This window comes from Olea europaea, chromosome 11, assembly GCF_002742605.1.
Source record: "Olea europaea var. sylvestris chromosome 11, O_europaea_v1, whole genome shotgun sequence".
NCBI classification, from domain to species: Eukaryota; Viridiplantae; Streptophyta; class Magnoliopsida; order Lamiales; family Oleaceae; genus Olea; species Olea europaea.
The window spans coordinates 11,592,390-11,618,252 of NC_036247.1; the positions used below are offsets into that span (position 1 = coordinate 11,592,390).

The window sequence follows — 25,863 nt, forward strand, 5'->3', positions numbered from 1 at the left end:
TTTGAGCCCCATTTTTTTTGAAAGTATGAATTTTTGAATATTGTATTATGGAAAATGTATGGTTAAGAAATAAGGAAATTTTTTGAATATATGTGTAATATTATTTAATTAAAAAATATATGATTGAAATGCTGTCAAAAAATATATTTTTCCAAAAGAATGAGGGTCAGGATTTAATATTTTAATGTTCTAGAACAATGGACCCGACCCAGAAGGGTCAGGATTTAATATTTTATGGTATGTTTGATTACATTTATTTTTCATGAAAAATATTAGTTTTTCATCCAAATTTTCACTTGAAGTGTTTGATTGCTATTTTTTTCCATGGAAAACATTTTCCAACTTTTGAAAATATGCTTAATTTTCCTTGTTTTTAAGGAAAATATTTTCCTTTGGTAAAGGTGATTTTTATTTTTCATAAAAGATGAAAAATATTTTCTTTTCTAGGTAATATTTTCATGTCAATCAAACACACTCTTAATCTTCTATAACAATGGACCCGACCCAGGTAACAACTTAGGAAACAATTGACCCAAAAGCCCGGACAAACATTTTCAGATTCCGAATTTTATGAACAAATCACGTGCCATAAACGCCCTGTAAACGAGAACCTGACACCTGATTCATCCTTTACAGTCAAAATCATACAATTCTTCTCTGCTCTTCGAGAATTCAATTGCAAAAATGGCTTTTTTCAAGCTTACCTCAGGCGATATTACAGGTTTCAAAGTGCTGTTTGCTCTTGCGATCATGTACGGACTCATTTCCTATATTGTACACTCCGCAATTTACATGGAGTTCATTAAGCCTCTCGGTATCGACGCACCACTTGATCGTTTCTCCGAAGCCAGAGCCATTGAACACGTCCGCGTCTTGTCGGAAGACATCGGTGGTCGTCAGGTCAACACCAGTCTGATACATAACAATTTCTTTGTAACTCTATGCATGTGAATTTTTTTTTTTAATCAGTTTTGCAATCTTATCAAGACAGTTCAATCTCTGGTATGTGGATAGGAGAATATTAGTGAGTGAATTCAATGCTGCTATTTTTTCCGTTGACTTTTTTCCCCTAGTTTTTAGAAGAATCTAATCATAAGCTAGGGAACTAGTCCTATATATGAATTTGTTAGTTTCTTGTTTGATTGTTGATTTCTAAGAAGTGGAAAGACTTAATTAAATGAATCATCTTCTTTATTTATTTATTATTATTTTTTTTATGGAATCGCGTGTAGGAGGGGAGTCCGGGTTTAAGAAAAGCTGCGGAATATATTAAAGCACAGTTGGATGTGACAAAAGAGCGAGCTGGATCGAATCTTAGGTTGGTTTCCATTCGCAAATTTGAAATTTACTGTTCCTCATGTATGGATGAACACCTATATAAGATTGTGATCAAGTAACTCTGGTTCTTGGAATCTGTATTTGCAGGATAGAGATTGAAGAAACCACTGTTACTGGCTCATTCAATATGATCTTTTTAGGACACAGTATATCTCTAGCTTATAGAAATCACACAAATATTCTTATGAGGTACTCTGCACAATTTATTTCTTCTTTCTATTAAATTCTTTATTTCCCAATTTCAAGGCCACACACCGGTTCATTAAATTAAAAACATTTTTATCAACAAATGTCCCCCCCCCCCCCCCCCCCCCAACCCAAAAAAAAAAAAAAAAAAAAAAAAAAAACAAAAAAGGAAAAGAAAAAAAATGAACTTTCTGCTGATTTAAACATGTTTTTTTTCTTTACGGAACTTCACACTTTCTTCTTCATTGTGTGTTATTTTGATAATTAATGGAGTTGTAAAGTTCATTGATTTTTCTTTTGTTTTGTCACCCTCTCTCTCTTTCAAGTCCTTGTAAAAGATTGACTACTGTTGAAGATGCAGTTTAAATACATAAATGTGACTCCTCTCTATCTGATTAAAGTTTTAGATGAAATATGAAATGATTAATATGGTACTAGAGTCCAACCAACTATAATGAGCCATTTGATCCGCTTCAAGCTCAAATGAGCGCTCTGATTCCAAAATTTGTGTTCTCAATTTAGACACCATCTTGCGGAGCTTGTTAATGATAAATTCTATGTCAATTAAAAATACTAATAAAATAAACAACATATAATAGCACGAGTTATTCTTCCTAATATGGTTGACATTTTAAGATGGAACCTCATACTAAATAAATATGAATTAAATTGAGTTGGTGCCTAAAGTTTGCACCTTGTAGCATATTTCAATGCTTTCCATATTAAAAATGCTAAAATGACCAACAGAATTAGAAGCCAAATTTAATCAAGTCTGTGACCAATGATAAAAACTCTGTTCGAGAGCTGTTAGTTCATTTACATTGTGTAAAAAATGAAAATTTGTTATCTGGCACGCATGCAACATCTTGTAATATGTTGGATGCTTGATAGAACTCTGAAAAAAATTGTTTGGCGAATTACAGTTGATTAACTTCAATTTACTTACAGGATTTCATCAGTAGATTCTCAAGACGCCGATGCATCTGTTTTGTTGAATGGTCATTTTGACACCCCACCTGGCTCTCCAGGAGCTGGTGACTGTGGCTCATGTGTTGGTGGGTTGTATATGCTAATGTTTCAAGATGTGATTGCTTATAATTTTGAGCTTGATTTTATTGCTACTCCTTCTGCAGCATCATTGCTAGAATTGGCGAGGCTTACGGTTGATTCTGACTGGGTTCCTCCTAAGCCAGTAATATTCTTATTTAATGGAGCAGAGGAACTATTTTTGCTGGTGAGAATTTCATGATTAGTTGGGTCCCTTGCACATTTTTGTGTTATTTAGGCCTTAATTTGCTTGTTTATTTGAGTGTCATTCTGCAAAATAGTGGGTCTGAATAACACTTTTGCCTTAATTTGCAATATTTAAAGCTTTTATTAGCAAAATTAGTTTTATTTGCATCTGAATTGAGTATTCTTACTAATTCTCCAATGTTGTTTATTTGTTTACAACAAGAAGCTTTATTGGTTTCTGGGATTAGGTATGTGTTACATATAGGAAACATCAATTTGTTAAGTGATTTCTACTTTATAGGGAAAAGTAACTCGTGGAATCTCTGTATAAAGATAAATTAGTATGAGTTTGACTAGAAAATTTTAGTGAATGAGTTATAAACACACAAGTTATTCACTAGCAACATGCTTTTGAAATTTCAGGGTTCACATGGCTTTATGACAACACATAAATGGCGTGACACGGTTGGAGCTTTTGTTGATATTGAAGCTTCTGGGACAGGAGGTTTTGGTAGGTTTCAGGTACTCATCATTTCATAATTATGTTAGATCTGTCATTGTGTTGTGGTCCTGCTATTTGGAAGTACAATTAATTCATAACTGTTGATGACAAAATTTAAATCATATACACTTGGCCTCTTTAACAACATAAGATAGATCAAGTGGTTCAACAATAATAGGCATTTTCTTAAGTTTGCCAGCAGATCTACTTGCAAAAAGAATAGGATTACCAAATAATTTGTGGTGAGGATACACTATGTTTTAAAGATCACAGCTATTTCACTATGTTCATATGCTTTTCAGTTCTATTTATGTTGAAAATTTTCCCCCATTTTTATTCTCTGTCGTCTTAATTTATATTTAGCTTTGTCCTTTTTTTTTTTTTTTTTTTTTGGGTGTGGTGGGGGTAGCTTGAGACTTGAGAGGGTGAAGTAGATTTTTTTTAATTTTTTAAGTTACTTCATATGACACTGATGCAAATTTCTGATTAAGGTGGTCAACAAATTGTTAGCCATATATAGCAGCATGTACTATGGGATACTATTGTAATTTATATTTCGTAAATAGGCTAATTAGTTCTTACCATAGTTAGAAAACTTACCATAATTGCTGTAATTCTTATCTTTATAAGTGATCTATTTCCTCAATTGGAGGGACAATTCGGACCAATTTAACATGGTATCAGAGTCCTCTTAGATTTTTCAAAATATCATCTCGGTTTTGCCTTCTTAAAGAAAATACCTCGCTTTGGACAGTCGAGGTTCTGTCAGCAATTTGTGGAGAGTAAAGGGCAGTCGGTGGTTGGTAATTGGTAGCCGATGTCTTTTGAGTTGTGGAATTGTTTGTGGGTGATTTTTCTGGCCACGTTTTCGGTGTGGCAAGCGTGGGCACGCTGTTTTTTTTTGGTGCGGTTTTCTCGGTTGGAAGTCGCTGCTCTTAGAGTTATCTAGTGGAGGGCCTCCCAGTCGGCTCTCTTTTTGGTGGTGGATCGACATATCCGTTTGTGAATTTTTTTGGGTGAACGACAATCGAAGTGTTGATCAACAAGAGAAATAAATTCTGGGTAGGTATATAGCTTGGCTTGGATTCCCATTATTAGCCTGAAGATTTCATTGTTGGGCTTTGGTTTGAATTTCTCTTACTGGGATATATGATTTTGTTTGGACTTTACTTGTTGGGCTTTGTTGGGCTGCATTATTTATTTATTGTTTGGTTAATTTCATATTGGACTTTGGGACAGGTTTGGATTTAATTGTGGAGTGAGGTAACTTTCGATTTTGAGCTCAACTAATTTAGCTGGACTTGATAATTTATTGGAATCCGATCTTTGCATTTCATCATGCCTGGAGAAAATTCAATAATTCGTTTCAATGGAAAAAATTGCTTGAGTTGGGAATTTCAGTTCAATATGTTTGTGAAAGGGAAAGAATTATGGGGTTATTTAGATGGGTCCTCTAAGGCTGTGACTGATATCAAAAACCTTAGTTCATGGGAAAATAAGGATGCCAAGATTGCTTCTTGGCTATCGAGTTCTATTGAACGATATATGGTCAACAATCTTCGTTCTTTCCCTACTGCAAAAGAAATATGGGATTATCTCAGGCGTATTTACTATCAAGACAACTTTGCTCGAAAGTTCCAATTGGAGTTAGAAATTGCTAATTATAAATAGGGTAATCTTTCTATTGACCGATTCTATGCTCGATTCCTTAATCTATGGAGTGAATATTCTGGAATAGTTTATTCCAAGGTTCCCAAGGAAGCTTTAGCTGCACTTCAAGTTATCTATGCTGAAAGTTAAAGAGATCAATTTTTGATGAAGTTGAGACCAGAATTTGAGACTGCAAGGGCTGGCTTAGTGAACCGTACTCCTGTTCCTTCTTTGGATGTATGCTTGGGAGAATTATTATGCGAAGAACGTCTTGCCACTCAACTTGGCATAACCGAAGAATCAGTGACTACTGAGATGGTTAATGTGGCATATGCTGTTCAAGGAAAAGGAAAAATGAAGATCCAGATACAGTGCTAGAGTTGCAAGGAGTTTGGGCATATTGCGAAGAACTGCAGTAAGAAATTCTGTAATTACTGCAAAAATAATGGTCATATTATTAAAGATTGTCGCATACGACCTCGGAATAGAAAAGGCCTAATCTTTCACACCGCTATTCAGTCCAATTCAGCTATTGTCTCCTCTGCTTCCACTCCAATTGCTGCTTCATCTACTCTTACACCTGAAATGGTCCAACAGATGATTGTTTCCGCTTTTTACGCTCTTGGTCTTCAAGGTAAGAAAAATCAACTTGGTTCTCCTTAGTTGGTCGATTCTGCAGCCTCAAATCATATGATAGGTAGTATAGAGGCTCTACATGATATTCGTAAGTATAAAGGTGATCAACAGATTCAAATTACCGATGGGAGTAATCTTCCTATTACAGCAATTGGAAATTTGGGATCTTTTTTCACAAATATATTTGTGTCACCAAAATTATCTACAAATTTAATTTCTGTTGGACAATTGGTAGATGATAATTGTGAAATTCATTTTAATCGGAGTGGTGGTTGTGTGCAGGATCAAGTGACGGGAAAAGTGATCGCGAAGGGGCTTAAAGTGTGATGTTTATTTCTTCTTCAGTTTTCCATTTTTGATTCATTTGCTTGTATTGCTATTGCTAATGATAGTAATGTTTGGCATAAGAAATTGGGATATCTCAATTCTAATGTTTTGACTCATCTCTTAAAGAATGGTTATTTGGGCAATAAAAATTCATTTTCTCATGTGTCTCCTGATTGAAATTCTTGTAAACTTGGTAAAAGCATATCCTTACCTTTTCCTTCACATGGTAGTTGGGCTTCCACATGTTTTGAGATTATTCATACCGACTTATGGAGTGTTAGTCCTGTACTTTCGCATGCTCAGTATAAGTATTTCGTAACATTTATTGATGATTATAGTCGTTTTACTTGGGTCTATTTCCTTCGATCTAAAATGAACGTGTTCTCCATCTTTCAGAACTTTGTTGCTTTTGTTGATACCCAATTTTCTACTAGTATTAAGATACTTCATTCTGACTCGAGAAGGGAATATATGTCCAACAATTTTCGGGAATATCTAAAAACAAAAGGGATTCTCTCCCAATGATCTTTTCCTTGCACTCCCCAGCAGAACGGGGTTGCTGAGCATAAAAAATGTCATCTTTTGGATGTTGTTTGTAATTTATTAATTGAATCTTCAGTGCCTTCTAGATTTTGGGTCGAGGCTTTATTGACAGCTGCTTATTTGATTAATCGTCTTCCCTCTCCAACATTACAATTTGACTCTCTGTATTCTCGATTGTTTAATGTTGCGCCTGAGTATGATTCACTTCATATATTTGGTTGTGTCGGTTTCGTCCACTTACCTTCTACTGAACGTCACAAACTTACTACTCAGGGTAATCGATGTGCATTCCTCGGGTACAATAATGCACACAAAGGGTTTGTGTGTTATGATGCGGATGCTAACAAAATTCGTATCTCTCGAAATGTGGTTTTCTTTGACATCCGATATTTTTTCCAGTTTCGTGTTGTTCATGATTCTGTCACTATTAAGTTTCCTAAGTTTGATGATATGTCTTGTAATGTTGAGCACTTTAAGCCAGGATTTGTTTATCAGATCATTGAACCGATGCCTGATCCCATCATCACTGTACCTCGACGATCTTCTCAAATCTCACGCCCTCCAGATAAGCATTGGTTTCCGTATATTGCTAATCAGGCTACCCTTGATACTACTTTTGTGTCCAAATCTTACTCTCAGGCTTCTATTCATGCTTGTTGGCAGAAAGCTATGTAGGAAGAGCTTTACGCACTTCTAGATAATCATACTTGGGATATCGTTTCATGTCTTGATGGGGTATAACTTCTTGGATGCAAATGGGTATATACGATTAAACTTCGGCCTGATGGTACTATAGAGAGATATAAAACCCAATTGGTAGCTCTTGGGAACTATCAGGATTATGGTCTTGATTATGAGGAGACCTTTGCACTTGTTGCAAAGATGACTACTGTGAGGACTATTATGGCTATAGTTGCTTCTAGAGGATGGTCTCTCCGTAGATGGATGTGAAAAATGCATTTTTACATGGTGATTTGAAGGAGGAAATATATATGAGTCCTCCTCCTGGTATGTTCTCTCACTCTTCTACTGAGGTTTGTCGGTTGAGGCGCTCTTTATATGGATTGAAACAGGCACCACGTGCTTGGTTTGAAAAATTCCGTACCACTTTGCTTGATTTTCATTTCGCTCAGAGTCAGTTTGATTCCTCCCTGTTTCTTAAAAGCACTACCTCTGGCCTTGTGCTTTTAGTATATTTGGATGACATTTTGATCACAAGGTCTGACACTCAGTCGATTGTGCAACTTCAGCAGCATCTTAACACCACTTTTCATATGAAAGATCTTGGTTCTCTACAGTATTTTCTTGGTCTTCAGGTGTATTCCTATCCTAATGGTCTGCTTCTACACCAACACAATTTTACCCAAGATATTCTCATCTCAGCTGGCCTTCAATCGGGAATTCCGTGCTTACACCTCTGGAAGTCAATGTCAAGCTTAGCCAAGATGAAGGCAAACTTTTACCCGATCCATCCTTATATCGACAGCTTGTAGGAAGCTTGAACTATTTGACAATTACTCGACTTAATATTTCTTTTGTTGTACAACAAGTCGGTCAATTTATGCAGGCTCTTCAATAACCTCGTTTGGCAGTTGTACGAAGAATTCTTCGTTACCTCAAGGGCACATCTGGTCAAGGGTTGATTTTCCCTACTGGGAATTCCTTACAGTTAAAGGGTTACAGTGATGCTGATTGAGTTGGTTGTGTGGACGCTCGACGTTCAATTATTGGTTGGTGCATGTTTCTTGGTGATGCACTTATATCTTGGAAGAATAAGAAGTAGAATCATGTCTCGAAGTGCTCTACTAAATCGAGCTATGTCGTCTGCTTGCTCAAGAATTGTGTGGCTTCGGAATTTGTTAGGCGAACTTGGTATCGCTCAACTTGCATCTACTCCGCTTTATGTTGATAACACCAGCACTATTCAGATTGATGCCAATCCTGTATTTCATTAACGCACCAAGTATATTGAAGTAGATTGTCATTCTATCCGTGAAGCCCTTGATCAACATGTGATTACACTTCCTCATATCTCCACCGAACATCAAACTACTGAAATTTTTACCAAAGCTCTATCTCGTTGCCGTCATTAGTTCATGATTGACAAATTGATGCTTTTTGATCGATCAACATCAATTTGAGGGGGATGTTAGCCATATATAGCAGCATGTATTATGGGATACTATTGTAATTTATATTCGGTAAATAGGCTAATTGATTCTTACCATAGTTAGAAAACTTACCATTATTGTTGTAATTCTTATCTTTATAAGTGATGTTTTCCCTCAATTGAAGGGACAATTCAAACCAAAGTAACACAAATTATCGTAAATTAATAATAAATAATGTGGTTACCAATGAAATATCAGACATCGAGTCATTTCTAATTTCTAGTTGAATATTGATGAAGCGAAACTATATCTTGCCCAGGCTCATTGGGAATTATTATGGTGTTGCTTAAACTTCAAAAGGGAAAGCCCTGTAGTAGATTATAATAACAACTTCCAAGCTTGTTTACACAGAATATAGACATGCCTAAACCTAAAGTACCTGGAATGAGTTGTCATTTCGATCTTATATGTGGTTTTCCTCCTGCCAGTTATGCAACATGGATTCAAATTACTTATGTGAAAATAAAAAATTCCATTTTTTTTTATACTCTGATTGTTATGATAATGTTGGTGACTTAATATTGTTTTCATTTACATCACGAGCTATGCTGGCTTACAGCTTTTGGCTTAGCTGATGAAAACTGATTCCAATCTTTGTGTCAGACTATGTTGTTCGAGAGTTTATCGTGATGTATTAGTCTCACGACACATCTGCCCATGGTTTGATTGCAGACATGTTTGAAATATGCCCATTTGCTCAATGGCAGAAGTGTTGGGATAATGCACTTTGTCAAATAGTAGACATGTTAGGAATATGCACATTATCTAATAGCAGACTATTAGTTGTCATATTAGCTGATTATGTTTTATATGCTTGTGATGCCTCCACATCAGATAATCATGTGCCAATAACAGTAACCGTAAGTACTTGTGTAATGTCCTTGAAGGGGGCTGTTTAATTCTAAACTTGATCTTATGTTGGTATCACAAACAATAAATACTGCCTCAAGAACCTTGATTAGTCCTGAAGTAAAAACATATCTTACTAGTAATTTCCCTTTTGAAGATATTTTCCATTTCCATGGCTATTGAACTTATTCTGGAGCTGAGCTTTTTTCTATCAACAGATTTAGTGTGCCAATCTGGACCAGGATCTTGGCCTTCATCTGTTTATGCTCAATCGGCGATGTATCCTATGGCAAATAGTGCAGCTCAGGTTTATCCTCTTTTCTGTGCATCTTTAGAACATTCAATTCTTTCTACTGGTTTTCATTATGCTCAGTCAAAATAAACCGAATTGTTTGTCATTGTAATTTTTTTCTTCTAAAATTCTGCAAAAAATTGATTACCCATCAAAAAAAAAAATTGATTACACTTAAAACACAAAGGACGTGGACAGCCAAATGGTAATATTGGTCCAGGTTCAACATTGAATAGCATAATCCATGGTTACAATTTTACAACCTTAAACCATATGAAGTACAAGCAAACATGTATCATTGTCAATCAGTTAAAGCAAACACCAGCTCCAGAAATGTGCAGTTCTAATGCATCCTTAGTTTTCTGAACTTTCAAGGATCATGCAAATCTATGCTCTAACCAGAGCTTGGAATTTCCAGCCCATCTTAAGACCTGATATACATGTATAAGGAGTATTAATAGCAGTAATTTGCCAGCAGATCAATACAGGGAATCATCTCTATTGATAAACTGGCAACTGTATAACATTCCCCCTTCTGTTTCACCAAATCTAGAAGATGCACAACATGACCACACATGAAGAAGCCTGAACTGTTTATCCAGCAAAACTAGCTCCTGGAATTTATTGCCCTCTAAGGGCAGCAATCCTAGCTGCCAAATCATTGTAATCAGGCAATTTTGGGTGCACATGTCGTGCCTGGTTATCGGGCTGGAAAGTATTGGCACGAGTAAACACTTTCTTCACCTGCGGCGAACCACTTTCTTTGTGAGGAAGAGAAATCGATCTAGCGGGCAGTGGAACAATTTCTGATTCAACATCTTGTCCATCTCTGCTCTGGTCGAGATAATTCACCAGCATCAATGGCTCTCTGAATTGATCTCAGCAGCGAAGAATGAGATAGTAACTTTTTCTTCGATTTACTGGCATCATAACTCGATGGTTTCTTGCTGTAATGGATTAATAGTCTATCTAACACTAATCCTTTCTCCCAATGAGTGCTCAACATTTCGTGAAGTTCCTATGGTTGTTTTATCATAGTGCCTTCAAATCTATCCTGCTAGCATGGTCATGTCACATACCATAGAATTTACACTTGCATTGTGATCCTGATACTTACAATTCTAGTTGTACCTCAAACCAGTAATGTATATATTATTTCATTTCTTCCTTTTGGCTTTTGCTATATTGCAGTTCTCTCCAACCAATGTAAACAATCACATTTCTAATACATCTGCAGGATTTTTTTGGTGCTATTCCTGGCGATACAGATTACAGAATGTTTTCCAAAGATTATGGCGATATTCCTGGATTGGATATTATCTTCCTCCTTGGGGGTTATTTTTACCACACCTCCTTCGATACTGTGGAAAGACTATTGTATGCATTACAACTTCTACTTTGGTACACTTCACTTGATTGAGATTTTAAGATTGCGCATTTTACTTTTGCCTTTCCTCTAAATTGCATGTGTATCTGTTGAGTAGACCAGGAAGCATGCAGGCACGTGGAGACAATTTATTCAGTCTAATGAAAGCTTTTACTAATTCTTCTAAGCTACTAAATGCCCAAGAGCGAGCAATCTTTAGAGCTTCTGCCAACGAATCTGACAATCAACAAGCAATTTTCTTTGATTACTACTCACGGTTCTTGGTAGCCCCAATATTCTATTTTTGCCTTCAATTGGTCAATATTTCTGTAATTAAATACGAACTCTTTAGTAAGGGCAGTACTAGACACATTCTAAACATCCTGCTTTGGACATCAAAATATTTTCAGGTGTTCTACTCAAGAAAGCAAGCTATTCTGTTTCACAGTATTCCGGTTGCTATCTTCCTTCTTATGCCACTTCTTCTGCGCTTGCCAAGTTGTGGTTTAATCTGTTTATTTAATACCTACTGTGACTTTCTCAAAGGTAATGGTGTGCTGCTGACATTTGAAAGTACATATTTACACCATTTGTAATAGTGGCCTTGAGTAAGCTCTTGTTCTATACATTCTGCAAAATGGTTACCTTGCTGCTCCGCAGGAATGTTATACCATGCTAGTGGGATTATACTCGCAGTTGTTTTTCCAGTGACCTTTGCTATTTTGAGATTGCTATTCTGTGGACACTCAATGCACTGGTACGGGTTTAGTTGACCTCAACTTTGCTTTTCCCCAGTGTTCTAAGCTGCTAAATGTCTGTAACCTACTCCTTTAATTTTTTTTTAGGTTAAAAGTAATGTTGCTTTTAGGAGTTTTATGTTCCTTTAGTTGTGGAAATGATAGTCCAAGTCGGTGCATGCTTCTAATCTTTTCTGCATGAATGCATCTTTAGGCAGCTCTATGATTGTTATGTATATGAATATATGAGTAAATACAATCATTAACATTGTATGTTCGTGTCTTTGTTGCCTTTCTGTTTGCATGATTTACAGCACTGAGCTTGGGCTTTTTTTTTCCTGCAACCCTGATAAGGAGAAACGGGTGGAAGTTAGATGTAAAATTGCTCATTGTATACTTAGAAAATACATTTTTGCATCACCCTGAACTATGTACTCTACGTGGCTGCGATTGATTGCTGTTATATTTTCTTTTTGCTTCAGCAATAGACAACTGATGTCAATTATTTCCCTTAATGAAGGTTTGCTAATCCATGCTTGGCTTTTATGATGTTTGTACCCTGCTCACTTATTGGTCTGATATTTCCAAGAATTTGTTGGAGATGTTTCCCTCTCTCTCAAGATGTTTCTGCCCTAGCATCATCAAAGGAGGTATGCATTTTCATTCACTTTTATTTGATTGTGATACTCATTCCGATCTCCTGCATGTTGGTCTATTGTTTGGAGATACTTCCTTTCCTCCTCTTCCTTTGATGCATTTACTTTTCAATCTGCACAAAAAGAAAATTAACGCAATTCAAAAACATTTTATCATTTTCAACTATGGAACTACTTCTAGTTATAACATGTTGCTATGTATTTTGCAAAACCATATGGGGGTGGATTTGTTGTTTTGTTTAACTGGGTATGCCTATCTTTTGGCTGAATACTCTTCAATGGGAAATGAAATTGAAAAAGAAGCTTAGATATTAATGGATCTGTGCCATAAAAAATGTCAGCTGTTGGAAATACATTTATGTACTTTGATTTTGTGAGAAATTGAGATTTATTGTTTTACCTGGATTCCTCTCTACTAAAGTAGCAAATTTTATTCGACCATATATTTTACAGGAATTGGTTGATGAAGCAAGGTTTTGGGGAGCATTTGGGTTTTACTCCCTCTTTACTTTGGTGAGCTATAATATTCGTCTTAACTCGCTGCAACTTATTATGAATTTTCAGTTTGTTGATTAACGGTTATATTCTTTCATTTTCTCTTAAATAAATATTTAGTTTTTAAGACTGAAAGAGCTAAAAGGAACTTTCTGAAATCAGGCGTACCTTGTAGCTGGATTGGGTGGAGGGTTTGCAACGTTCCTTATATTAGTTTTTATTTTTCCTGCATGGATGATCTTCCGTTTATCAGTCAAGTCATTTGGTCACCAATCACTCAGGTAGCAGATTTGAGACTGTTAATTCCTTTTCAAGTTTTTTTTTTTTTAATTACTGTGCAAAAATATGTTGCAAGTAGATCTTGCTTAGATTCATGGTAAATTTGACTGACTTGAACTCAATCTTGGGATTCAATAATTTGTTTCTGGCATTGTGGGTTGATCAAGTTGTTTTTGTCAGGTCAACGACGTGTTATGTTGTCCCCTTAATACCTTGCATAATGTATTCTGTATACTTCGGTGGATTTCTTGCTGTATTCTTGATTGAGAAAATGGGCATGACAGGCTCACATCCGCCTCCCTATGGTTAGTAGCCTGATCCTTTCTTAGTGAAAGATGAAACCTATCTATAACTTGTGGAGAGGTCCATAAAATTCTTGCACTTGTCTGGTTCTCTAGCAGGCTGATTATATCATTGAGGGATGATTTTCATGTCTCTTCTCAAGTGTGATCCCTTGACTTTTTGTTCCTGCAATACTTATTTGAAAAATGAAAAGTGAACTAAAAAATTGAGCTACTCTCTGGGCTCTATCTCTTTACCATGTTACTACCATTTTAAATCAATAACAAAGAAAGGAACGGGGGTTCACTTGGTTGTTTGAAGTATCTTGCAAAACTGATGTGGAAGTGCAATAGATAGATTCTTAACAGCTTCTTCTGTCTCAATATTTTCGTGTAAAGTACTTGAAGTTTGTATAGTTGATTTCACCTTTATTCTTCACGCTCTTTCTTCACAGTGCTCAAGACTAGAAGAATTTGGTGAAATTACTCTACTTTATTATTTAGCTCCTGTTTGGTAGAAATTAAAATTCAGATTTTAATGTAAGTCAAAATTAACAATTAATTTTAACCATACATTCCATGAGATTCACAACTTTTCAACCACATATTTTATTAACTTTTATCAAATTCTACTAAAAATCTTATTTTAATCTCCACCAAAAGGAGGCTTAATTTTGTCGAGACATGAACTTGGAGCCATTTCTTTTCATATTGAATCATTGAGTTTTGTTTTATTATTATTGGATTTTGGTGCAATTAGCAAGAAAGTCTGCATATAGAAAATTTTTTTGGCTAAAATTTCAATAAAATGGATTTTCATTTTCTTCTAGAGCTAATGATCCTGTGTGGAACTTTTCTATGTTCATTGGCTTATGTAATTTCCTTGTTATGACAACAAAGTTTGCAGCAGTAAGAAAATCAATATTTAACCCTAATTGATTTTTGGTTGGCTACATAAGTCCTTTTTTGCCACTCCGCTTTACATCTCTACATCTGCATAAAGAACCAATCAAATAAAATCCTGTACAACCACATCATACCATTTTCTACTTTTCCCTCTTCTGACATTGTTCTACTGGGACAAAATCAATTTTGTTAATGATAGTTTCTTTCATTCTAGCAAGACATGTCTTTAAGTTTCTCTTCTGCCATTTATTCTCAATTGGTGCTACTTCTATTAGTTGGTGTATGTTCTCATTTCTTATTTGGTTCGTATACACAATATTTTCATTTCTATTGTATCCATCTTATAGGCATCTTGTCCTTTAACGACCCTACCCTTGCTAGCTGTCCATAGTGAATAATGGACCTAACTTTCAACAAAAGGGATAAATCTATAGGATGAAGTTATAAATGTTTATTTCCATCAAATGAAAAGGACTTCTCTTTTTGGGACTATAAATTTGCATTCTATATTGCCATACTCATTTGCATAAAATGGTACATTTTCTTTGCAATATAATAAAATTGATTTTTAATAATATCTATCAACGAGATTGAAGAAGATATCAACAAGATTGAGAAAAGATTCTGTCCGAATATTATTCTACCATAATTGGATATACAATTAATTGTAAATTATTGTAATTATAGTTTATCATATTTGGGACCCTAGTATGTGTGTAATTATCTCTATTTAATGGAAGGAATCTAAAAACGAGAGATCATTTAGCCAATTCTTCTCATGGTATCAGAGCTTACCTATAGAACTAATCACTGAATCTTCAATTTTTTTCTGTTTTCCGTCTGTCCTTGGCATGGTCGTAGTTCGGTGTACTGCTCTGGATCTTCCAGTATTCCGTGTGGGTTCTGGCATTTGGAGCTTTGGGTCGACCAATTCTTGTTGACGACTTCGTTGGGTCGTCTCAACGTCTTTAGCACAATGGTGGAAACGAGCATTTTCTTTTTTTCGTCGGTATTGTTCTCATGTCGCCATCTTCAACGCGACTCTTGGTGGTCTATTGGTTGGGGAATGCCTCGAGGTCATTGAGGTCTCCATCTTCTCCTTCAGTGGGTCAATCTTCACCTTCCTTTCCATTGCGTGTTCTCTGTCTGGCATGTGGGCTTCTTCATTTTTTACCATTTCTGTTGGTTTGCCGATTGTTGTGGGCTATGGTGTAAGTGGGCCAGTTTGGACTGTTGTGTTGTGTGAGAGTTGGGCTTAGCTCATTTTTCTTCTATTGTGTGGGTTGCCTAATTTCTGGTGGGCTAATTTTCTTGTGAATTGGTATGTGTGAGGTTGGCAATTAGATCTTTATTGCAGGTGTTTTATTTGCATTATAAAGTTATGTCGATTGAAACCCTTTGTGTTAAGTTCACGCGTAAGAACTATTCCACATGGGAGTTCCAGTTCAAAATGCTTTTAAAAGTGAATGAGTTTTGGGGTCATATTGACGGGTCCTCTAAAGCGCCTGAGGATACTAAGGATTTCAGTACATGGGAAACAAAGGATGCTGGTATTATTTCTTGGATTTTAGGATATATGGACACGCACATGGTAATAATTTGTGCTCTTTCATTACTGTTAAGGAAATGTGGGAGTACTTAAAACGCATTTATTATCAGGACAATAACGCAAGGAAATTTTAGTTGGAATTAGAGATTGCCAAAGACGAAGGTAATCTCACTATTGAACAATATTATCGAGTACTCAAGCATAATATATGCTAAGGTCTCGGCAACGACCTTATTAGCACTAAAGGAGGTTAGTAAGCTAAATGAGTTTCTTATGAAAGTACGACCCGAAGTGGTGCGAGCAGCCTTATTAAATCGTGATCCGGTTCCTTCATTGGATGGGTGTCTAGGTAAACTTTTGCGTAAGGAACAACGGCTAGCTACACAGGTTCATATTGGAGTTGATTTTTCCTTACCAAATGTAGTCAACGTTGCATATGCTGCTCAAGAACGGGGAATGGGTAAACTTCAGTGTTTCTACTGTAAAGGCCAAGGTCATATCGCTCGTAACTGCCCTTCGAAAATCTGCAATTATTGTAAGGAATTCGGCTATTTCATTAGGGACTGTCCTACTAGACCTCCAAATAGGAAAGCCAATGCTTTTCAAGCTGCCATTCTAGGTACTGCTCGAGTCGTTTCCCGAGCTAGTACCAGTGAACCTTTTCTTACCATAGAGATGGTCTAGCAGATGATTGCTTCCGCCTTCTTTGCATGAGGCTTACAAGGTAAGGGCGAAGTTGTTTCTTCTCCTTGGTTTGTCAATTTAGGGACATCAAATCATATGACAGACTATCTCAATGCATAACATTCGACGCTATACTGGTTCACGACATATTCAAATTGTTGGGTCATCTTTTGACAATGTTTTTGTATCTCCGGGTCTATCTACTAACTTTATTTCAGTTGGTATGATAATAATTTTCTCTTGTGCTGGTTGTCTTGTGTAGGATCGGGGATCGGGGAAGGTGATCGTGAAGGGACTTAAAGTTTATTCCCGTTACAGTTTACTATTCCTACTGCTATCTCTCTACCTTATATTGATGTTGGGCTTAAATATGAAATTTGGCATAAATTGGGTCATCCCAATCAATTTTATCTCATTTGTTGAAATGTGATTCTATGAAGAATAAAGATAAATCTCAATTTTCCAATTTGTCTTTTAATTGTGATGCTTGTAAACTTGGAAAAGTTAAGATTCTTCCATTTCCGATTCATGGGAGCCAGTCTAATAAATGCTTTTGAGATTATTCATAGTGATATTTGGGGCGTGACACCTGTCATTTCACATGCCAATTATAAGTATTTTGTGACATTATTGATGATTTCAGTCATTACGATTGGATATATTTTCTCCGCTCTAAAAGTGAGGTCAGTAAGTTCTTCAAACTTTTGTAGCTTGCATTGAGACACAATTTTCTTCCGGTATTCGAGTTACGAGTCTGACAACGGTAGTGAATATGTCACATCAGTGCCAGACCTTCTTACAGTAAAAGGGTATTCTCTCTCAACGCTCTTGTCCATATACTTAGCGAAATGGAGTGGCGAAAAGAAAGAATCGTCACTTCTTGGATGTTGTCAGAGTTTTGCTCTTGGAATCCTTGAATCTGCCTAAATTTTGGGTGGAAGCCCTCACCACAGCTATCTATCTAATTAATGGACTTCTTGCTCATCATTTGAATTTTGACTCACCTTTTTTTGGCTTTCATGGCACACATCCTGGTTATGACATATTACATACTTTTGGTTGTGTTTGCTTCGTTCATTTGCTTCCCCATGAATGTCATAAGCTTATTGCTCAATCCGTACGGTATGCTTTCATGGGTTACAGCATTGCTCATAAGGGTTTTGTTTGTTTTGATGGTGTTGCTAATCGTTTTTGTCTGTCACTATGTGATTTTCTTTGTGAATCAACGTTACTTCCAACAATATGTCACCTTTTGAATTAGTTCCGCTTATTAGCTTCGAGGATAGCTCTCATCCTATCGAGCGTTTTATATTAGCGACGACATCTCCAGCTTCACTCCCCATTCCATTTACCGATCTCGGTCCCGATCCGGATCCACGTCCTAATTCCCATCTAGTTCTAGATCTTATCCCAGACCATGCTACTCTTCGGCAATCCACCCGTATTACTCACCCTCCTGATTGGTATGATTTTTCAGCAACCTTATTTCATTTCACAGTTCTTCTTCTTATTCTCAAGCTGTTACCCAACCATGTTGGGAGAAAGCTATGCAAGAGGAACTTCAAGCTCTTTAGAAGAATCATACATGGTATATTGTTTCTTGCCCTCATGGCATAAAACTTATTGGGTGTAAATGACTTTATTCCGTCAAGCTCGGCTCTGATGGGTCACTAGAACGATATGAACCTCAATTGGTGGCTTTTGGGAATCGTTAAGAATATAACGTAGATTATGAGGAGACCTTTGCTTCTGTTGTCAAAATGACAACGGTTCGAACTGTCCTAGCTGTAATTGCCTCAAGGGGATGGTTTTTGCAGCAGATGGATGTCAAGAATGCTTTCTTACATGGTGATCTTAAGGATAAAATATGTATGACACCCCTTGTGGGCCTCTTCTCATTACTATCTTCAGATGTGTGTAAGCTAAACCACTCACTTTATGGGTTAAAGCAGGCTCCTTGTGCTTGGTTTAATAAATCTCACTCTACTCTCGAGTTTATCATTTATCTAGGGTAAATATGATCCGTCTCTCTTCATCTCAGACGCCAAGACGGGTACAATATTTCTTTTGATATATTTGGATGATATTGTTATTACCGGGATTGACTCCGAACTAATATTTTATCTCCAAAACCAATTGAATGATTCTTTCCATATGAAGGATTTGGCCCCTTGCAGTATTTCTTAGGTCTTGAGGTACTTTCCAGTCGAGTAGGTACTTATATGCATCAGCACAAGTATACGAAGGAGTTGATTGCTTTGGCTAGACTTCAGGATGGTTACTCGATTGACACTCTTTTAGAGGTGAATGTGAAATATCGCAAAGTGGAAGGCAATCTTCTTCACGATCCCTCCTTATATCGCCAGTTAGTAGGTAGTTTGAAGTATCTCATTATTACTCGACCTGACATTTCTTTTGCCGTACAACAAATGTATCAGTTTATGCATGCTCCACTTGGTTGCGGTTCGTCGCATCATTCGTTACTTGCTGGATACGCCTGATAGGGGTCTCTTCTTTCCTGCCAACTCTTCCCTTGGGTTGGTAGGCTATAGTGATGGAGATTGGGCTGGATGTGTGGATACTCATCGCTCGATTACAGGTTGGTGTATGTTTCTTGGGAATGCACTTATTTCCTGGAGTAGTAAAAACATGATCGTGTGTCTAAATCTTCCACTGAATTTGAGTATCGTACCATGTCTTCTGCCTATTCTGAGATTATTTGGCTACGGGGTCTTTTAGTGGAGCTTGGTTGCCCTCAACTTGAGCCTACTCTACTTCATGCTGACAATACTGGTGCCATTCAAATTGTCGCTAATCCTATTTTTCATGAGCGCACTAAACACATTGAAGTGGATTGTCACTCTATTCATGAAGCTTGTGATGATTCGCATTTCCCTTCCACATATCACCATGGATGTTCAGATCGTTGTTGTGTTTACTAAGGCGATGACCCGACACCGATATCAATTTCTTGTTAGCAAATTGATACTTCTTGATCAACCAGTATCAATTTGAGGGGGATATGAATGAGATTGACGAAGATATCAACGAGATTGACAAAAGATTCCGCCCGAATATTATTCTACCATAATTGCATATACATTTGATTGTAAATTATTGTAATTATAGTTTACCATATTTAGGACTCTAGCATGTGTGTAATTATCTCTATTTAATGGAAGGAATCCCAGAACAGGAGACCAATCAGCCAATTCTTCTCAATATCTTATACATGTTTGAGGAGTTCATGTTGGAAACCTCATTGCAGAATGGAGAACAATAGGATCTTCAGCTGTTAGACTTGTAAAAAGCTTCAGTTCTCATTCCAGCTTTTGTTTGCAGGATATTTTGTTCCTGATGTTATAGTAGCGGCTATTATAGGAGTTGTAACTGGGTGGTGTGTTGGACCTCTTTTACCTGTTATTGGAAAGTGGTTAGCAACACCATCAATAGTGCAATTTTTGGTCCATGGTAGTGTTCTTGCCTTGGCCTTGTCATCACAATTCTTTCCATACAGCACGGATGCACCTAAGAGGGTTATTCTCCAGCATACCATTGAGACTGCAGGTACTAATCATACGAGACTTTGAATCTGAAGTTCATATATACATCTTTTGGATTGTGGCTGTTTGTGTGTCCAAATAATTGCAATTGGGATTTTATATATCTTCATTTCATGTCATCTCTATGGTTAAAATTTTGCATCTTTGTGGATTGCAACTTGCAAAATTATCTGCAAAAGCCTTTTGAAACATTAGCTTTTTCTGCAGTTGCATACAGTGCATAAAGTATCTGTAAATTTTTATTTTTTTAATGTCCGGATCTATGTACATAAAGTCGGTCTTGCTGTCGTCAGATTTTAGATCACTGCAATAAGTTGATGGAGGGCAATATGCTTTGGGAATTGAGACTAATTCCTTGATTTTTCTACAAGATCCTTGTTTAGATAAATATTAAGAAGCCAGAAAAAATAAGAACAGGTTGGAGAAAAACAACGGAAAAATTTAAGGACTCGAAGACAAATTTCCTCTATATGAAAATGTCACAATAATATTAGATTTTTTACTCACCCAAACCACCAAGTATCTTATGAAAAATAATACTCTACTCCCGGCATTTTTTACTTTATGTACAACCCATAAAAGAAAACAAGAAAAAACTAGGATGCTAGGCTTACAATTTTTCCTCTCATGAAACCCGCTGTCACGTACACGAAAGTGTAAAAGAGTGTGTTAATTAATAATTCATGTATATGAAATTTGACATAAAATCTCCTCAATGCAATTTGCCGGACATGTGCATGATCTGGCCGGAAGAATCTGGCAATCTTCCAAATTGCTTGCCAACCTTCTTTTCCCAATAGCTAACCAATTATAGGAAAATTCTTTCACTTTAAAAGGAACCATCAAATTGCACAAGGCCAATTCAGGTTTAAACCTTCTTTTATTCCAAAAAAAAAAATAATAATAATAAGTTGGTAGCAAGATTAGGAACCTCTTGAGGCAATATTCCTTGTGTACAATGAGCTCTTGAGCCTTTTTCCACTTTAGATTTTTTTGGCCAATGAAGGGCTTCAGAAATATTGAATGGACTGCAATGGATGATAGGATATGGGAATAGTTTCCCATTGAAGAATTGAGATGCTCTGAAGCCTGTCACTCAGCTAATTGCCCCAACAGTCTAAATGTTCTCTATTTGTATGTGGCTCATCCTTGACTTTATTTTCATAATTCTTATCATTTTTGTATTAATTACTAGGTGGTCTTCTAATTAGAATTTGTTCTCAATTTGACAGATGTGGATCAGATATTGGATGCTAGTTATGATTTTTCAGTAGTTGATTCCAATTCTCTCCTGTTTGTTTTCAAACATGCACCGGAAGTGGCAAAGGAACTGTATATCAATTCAGAATTAAAATTTGACACTGTTAATCAGTCTCAGCATGAGAGATGGATGGTACTTTTTTGAACTTCCGTGTTTAGGGTGCCCCATGAAATTTGATTGTCTTCAGAAGAAATGTGTCACGAGTCAAGAAGACATAATCAATCCTGCCTTTTTCTGGAAGTTGATTGACGTTTTCTGCATCTTAGAATGCAAATTCATGAAGGCAACAGTTTTAAAAGCAATTGTAGTGTTTGATGATTTTGTAATCTTAGCATGCAAGGACTTTGTGTCTTGCTTTTTCTAACTTTGTTCTCTCTGGTAAATGTGTTTGAAATGCAAATGTACATGCAAAAATATGCTGAGCATTATGTTTTTGTAGCCTGCTCATCTCTCTCTATGTGCTATCGCCTTTTAGCTGAAATAGCAGCATCTAACAGCTCTGCCATCTGCAATGAAGTTCTTTACAGATCTGATAGCTGTCAAATGTCCTAACATCTACAATAAAATTACTTCCAAATTCATGATTGTTGTGGAAAGAAAATCATAACTTCATGCTTGTTCTTTTGCAGGGAATCTTCCCGATATCATCCTTGTTTTCTAGAAGCTTGAAGTTTCCTGCAAAGACCGAGGATATCTTGGAACAGTACCAAAATTTCCCACTGTTATCAACTTATCAGCCACAGATTATTTCTACTGGGGGATCCCGACGAGTCTACTTGGAATTTTCCTTGGGGTAAGATCGTGAAAGTATGCTAGAGTAATGAATATATACTGATAACTTGCTAATTTTTTCAATTTCTAGTGCTGAAGTAATACCTCTTACTACCATGTTGTTTGGTTTAATTTAGCACAAAGATGCTTGTATCTTGTCTCGTTATTTTTCTTGTGCCATCTGAGCAATGAATCTCCTGTTCTCTCAGATCTTTGAAGGAGGTGTGGGTTGCAGTCCTTAACATCACTGGTCCGTTATCCAATTGGTCATTTGCAAATAATATGCTTCCAGGTGATCTGACTTCTATTTATATTGTCCAAGCCCTACTTCAATTTTTTATTTTGCTGTATACTGAATCCCTTGGAATCTTTGACAGCTCCCGAAAAGGTTGGCAATGGCCCACCATCATACATATGTAGACTAAGCGGTGCACACCATGAGAACTGGACATTTTGGTTGGAGGTTAACTTTCGATCAGCCGTTCAATTTTTTTCTGCTTCCCCTTCTTAGACTCGTTGCTATGCCTTTTCCCATTTGGCTATTATATATCCTGTGCACTAAAACAGTAAGGCCAAGCGAGCATGAAGTTGATTTATATAAAAAGAATTCCCAGAAGAAACTGGAAAACTGAACTTGGTTGTAGGCTTTGTTCGGTTGGATTAATTTGGATGGTCGGTCAAGTAAATGTCAATTTTTTTGTGGACAGACGTCTTAAAACATTTCATTGTACTACTATTTATCAAAGGATATACCGATGCCAGTTAATAAGGAAATGTGAATAATCTCGGTTTCTTGACAGAACTTAGTACATATAAAAATGATATTAGCTGCATCAGAAGTTCAATTTGGCTATTTAGTCAGATGTTTCTATAATTCTTCATTTAGTACTTCTTTTCTATAAAAATTGCATGCTTGCGCTATAGTTCCCTTTCTTTGTGGACAGTATTGCTTACTCGGTGTCATTATCATGTTTCTTATAAAGGATTAACCAAGAAAGTTACTGTAAAATTCTTTGCAGTAACTGAGTTTGATTTAGTTTGTTTAAATTACGCAGGCTGGCAGTTCTGAAGCTTTAAGGATTGATGTTTCTGTTATGGACTTATATTTAACCGAGTCGACGAAAAGGCTGAAGGGCCTTTTTCCAAATTGGATGGACATCACAACTTTTACAAGTTTCATATCCACCTATACTTTCTAGTTTGATAGCGTTTATATTTATTCCAAGTCCACTTTTGTGGGATATTTGGAATGTTTATGATATATGGTACATCAAACTGAACCGAAATTTTGTTATTTCTTTAATCATGTATGCTCGTCTTCGATCCCATGTACAAACTTGTCTTTAGTGGATAAGATTATGACAACAAACTACTTTACAAAATCGATTTTTTTTGTTTTTTTGTTTTTTCCTTTCCTTTTTGTATTTGTATTTGCTGTTAGATTTCTATTGTTGACAGCAATTTGTTGATTCTCCTAGTCCCTGCTATTGGATGAATGGTTTTGATTGTGATCTTGAAGTTTTAACATCGCACGATTGATAAAGTATGTATAAATTAAAAAGAGAGAGAGATTCTGGAGTTAATTGTTACAATGATCACTAAGCTTATATATATGTTTTTGATTGCTCTTTGAATTTTAAAATGTCAAGTTTTAACTACTGAGCTTTGAAAAATGGTGTACGTTAATCATTAACATAACTTCTGTTTTAAATCTTTAACGAAATTGATGACGTGGTAGACGGAATGTACATGTGACAATCCCTCACACTGTCAATTTTTGAGATTAGAATCTTGGCTGCTAAATTTTGAAAAATATCTTCTATTGCTGATTAAATTTTGAGGTGGTTGAATTTTGGGTATTGAACTTTGATATGGTTGAATTTTAGCTATTAAACTTTGAAAAAAAAATCTTCTATTACTCACTATAAATTTGGATTTAATTAAGCATTTGTTTATCTTTCTTTAAAACAATATTATTTAATTTTTACACGCTCATTTTTAACCATATATTTATACAATAAAATATTTTATACATAAACTCAAATTTTTTTTTTTAAACTTTTTAACCACACATTCTTAAAAAAAAAAAAAAAATATTTAGAACTCTTTTTTTTTTTTTTCTTCTTCTAAATAATGGCCATCAAACAAGGGCTAAATTTCAAATTTAATTTATTCTTAACAAAAAATATATTATGGTTCATTGCAATTGGTAGTCATTTCTTTTGCACAGCATTGTTAAAATTTGAGGAAGGCATGTGAAATTGTCGAAATGATTTTCTGGAAAATATTCATTGTCAAATGTTGCTTCTCAATTTCTTTTTAGAAATTAACAATTTCAATAATGTGAGAAACGAAATCATTAATTTTTTTGAATGGTTCGAGATATGCTATGCGTGTCGGAGGGGTTTGACAAGATTCGTACTTAGAGATAATTGTTTATTTTCCATTGATCGTTCGCCAAAAAAAAGATAAATAAATAAATAAAAATAGAGAGAGAGAGCCATATAGGTATTGCTTGCACATCACCTGTACACTCGTTACCTGGCGGTTAATCTTAACATAATGACTTTTCCAAAAATTTTAAAGTTCAATCAGAGTTGAAAATAGCATTGAAATGGATTTGTCCCTTGAATTTGTGGACCCCAAAATACCCTTTGAACTATTCTTAAATCACAATCATTTCGATAGCATATATTCAACATCACTTGAATATTTTCTCATCGGTAGGATATTACATTATAGTATCACATTCAATATGATATTCAAGAGGTTCTCCATATCTATCACAATTTTATAACGTGGATTAACTACGAATAACTTCATTTAAGCTCATGATGAATTAATAATCCTTCTAAAGCAATTTATTATTATTATTTTTTAATATCCCAAATATTTTTATTTTGTAGAGGTTTATTGTGTAACGTTTTTCAAACATGGCGATGTTTTTATGAGGTGCAATCTTTTCATTGAGGAATGACTAAAGAGGGGACATGATGTTTGGAACAAAAAATTTGAACTTGATTAAGTGAATCGGGAGGTATATGATCACCTAGATGATAATCTAAACATTTAGCACCCGTTTGGTCCCCCTTTTTTTGGGAATGAAAATGGGTGGATTAGTGTTTTTTTTTTTTTAAATGAGTGGTTAAAAATAAGGAAAAATTTTCAGTTTAGAAGTAGTATTATTTTATGAAAGATTGTGTGGTTAAAAAGAGGAAAGTGAAAAATGAAATAGATTTTAATGGGGGCCAAACGGGGGTTTAGTCTCTATTTTTTGCGAAAATTTAAGACTATAATAAAAATTAAAATTAATAATTAATTTTAAGCATATATTTTATGGGATTTATAATTGTTCAATCATAAGTTTTATCAAGCCCCTGTTCGAGCCCCCTTTTTGGAAAAAAATGTATTCTTAAACAGTAATTTGATATTATTTCAATCATACATTCTTCAATAAAATAATATTACACGTAAATTCAAAATTTTTCATTATTTTTTAACCACATATTCTCATCAATACATTATTTAAAAATTCATTTTTATGAAAAGAATGAGACTCAAACAAGGGCCAAATTTTATCAAAATTTA

General features: G+C 35.6%; 1 protein-coding gene across 1 annotated transcript; it reads left to right on the top strand.

The window, feature by feature from the left end:
• The first annotated feature begins 566 nt into the window (after positions 1-566).
• On the top strand, positions 567-23,669 carry LOC111403399 (endoplasmic reticulum metallopeptidase 1). Its single transcript, XM_023031898.1, has 21 exons — positions 567-900; positions 1,233-1,318; positions 1,426-1,527; positions 2,473-2,579; positions 2,658-2,758; positions 3,181-3,268; positions 9,654-9,742; positions 10,965-11,104; positions 11,212-11,377; positions 11,504-11,639; positions 11,754-11,850; positions 12,351-12,480; positions 12,940-12,999; positions 13,144-13,262; positions 13,441-13,565; positions 20,023-20,247; positions 21,476-21,636; positions 22,134-22,297; positions 22,485-22,567; positions 22,653-22,738; positions 23,331-23,669. Exons 1-21 carry the CDS (start codon positions 685-687, stop codon positions 23,472-23,474), a joined length of 2,625 nt encoding a protein of 874 aa, XP_022887666.1. The 5' UTR covers positions 567-684; the 3' UTR covers positions 23,475-23,669.
• Positions 23,670-25,863: the final 2,194 nt, after the last annotated feature.

What these genes read in the sequence shown, in the direction of transcription:
- LOC111403399 (XM_023031898.1), top strand. Translation starts at nt 685, where the DNA reads ATGGCTTTTTTCAAGCTTACCTCAGGCGATATTACAGGTTTCAAAGTG. An exon ending in AAGACATCGGTGGTCGTCAG is followed by an intron (nt 901 to 1,232) that starts GTCAACACCAGT and finishes AATCGCGTGTAG; the next exon opens with GAGGGGAGTCCGGGTTTAAG. An exon ending in GCATACCATTGAGACTGCAG is followed by an intron (nt 20,248 to 21,475) that starts GTACTAATCATA and finishes TCAATTTGACAG; the next exon opens with ATGTGGATCAGATATTGGAT.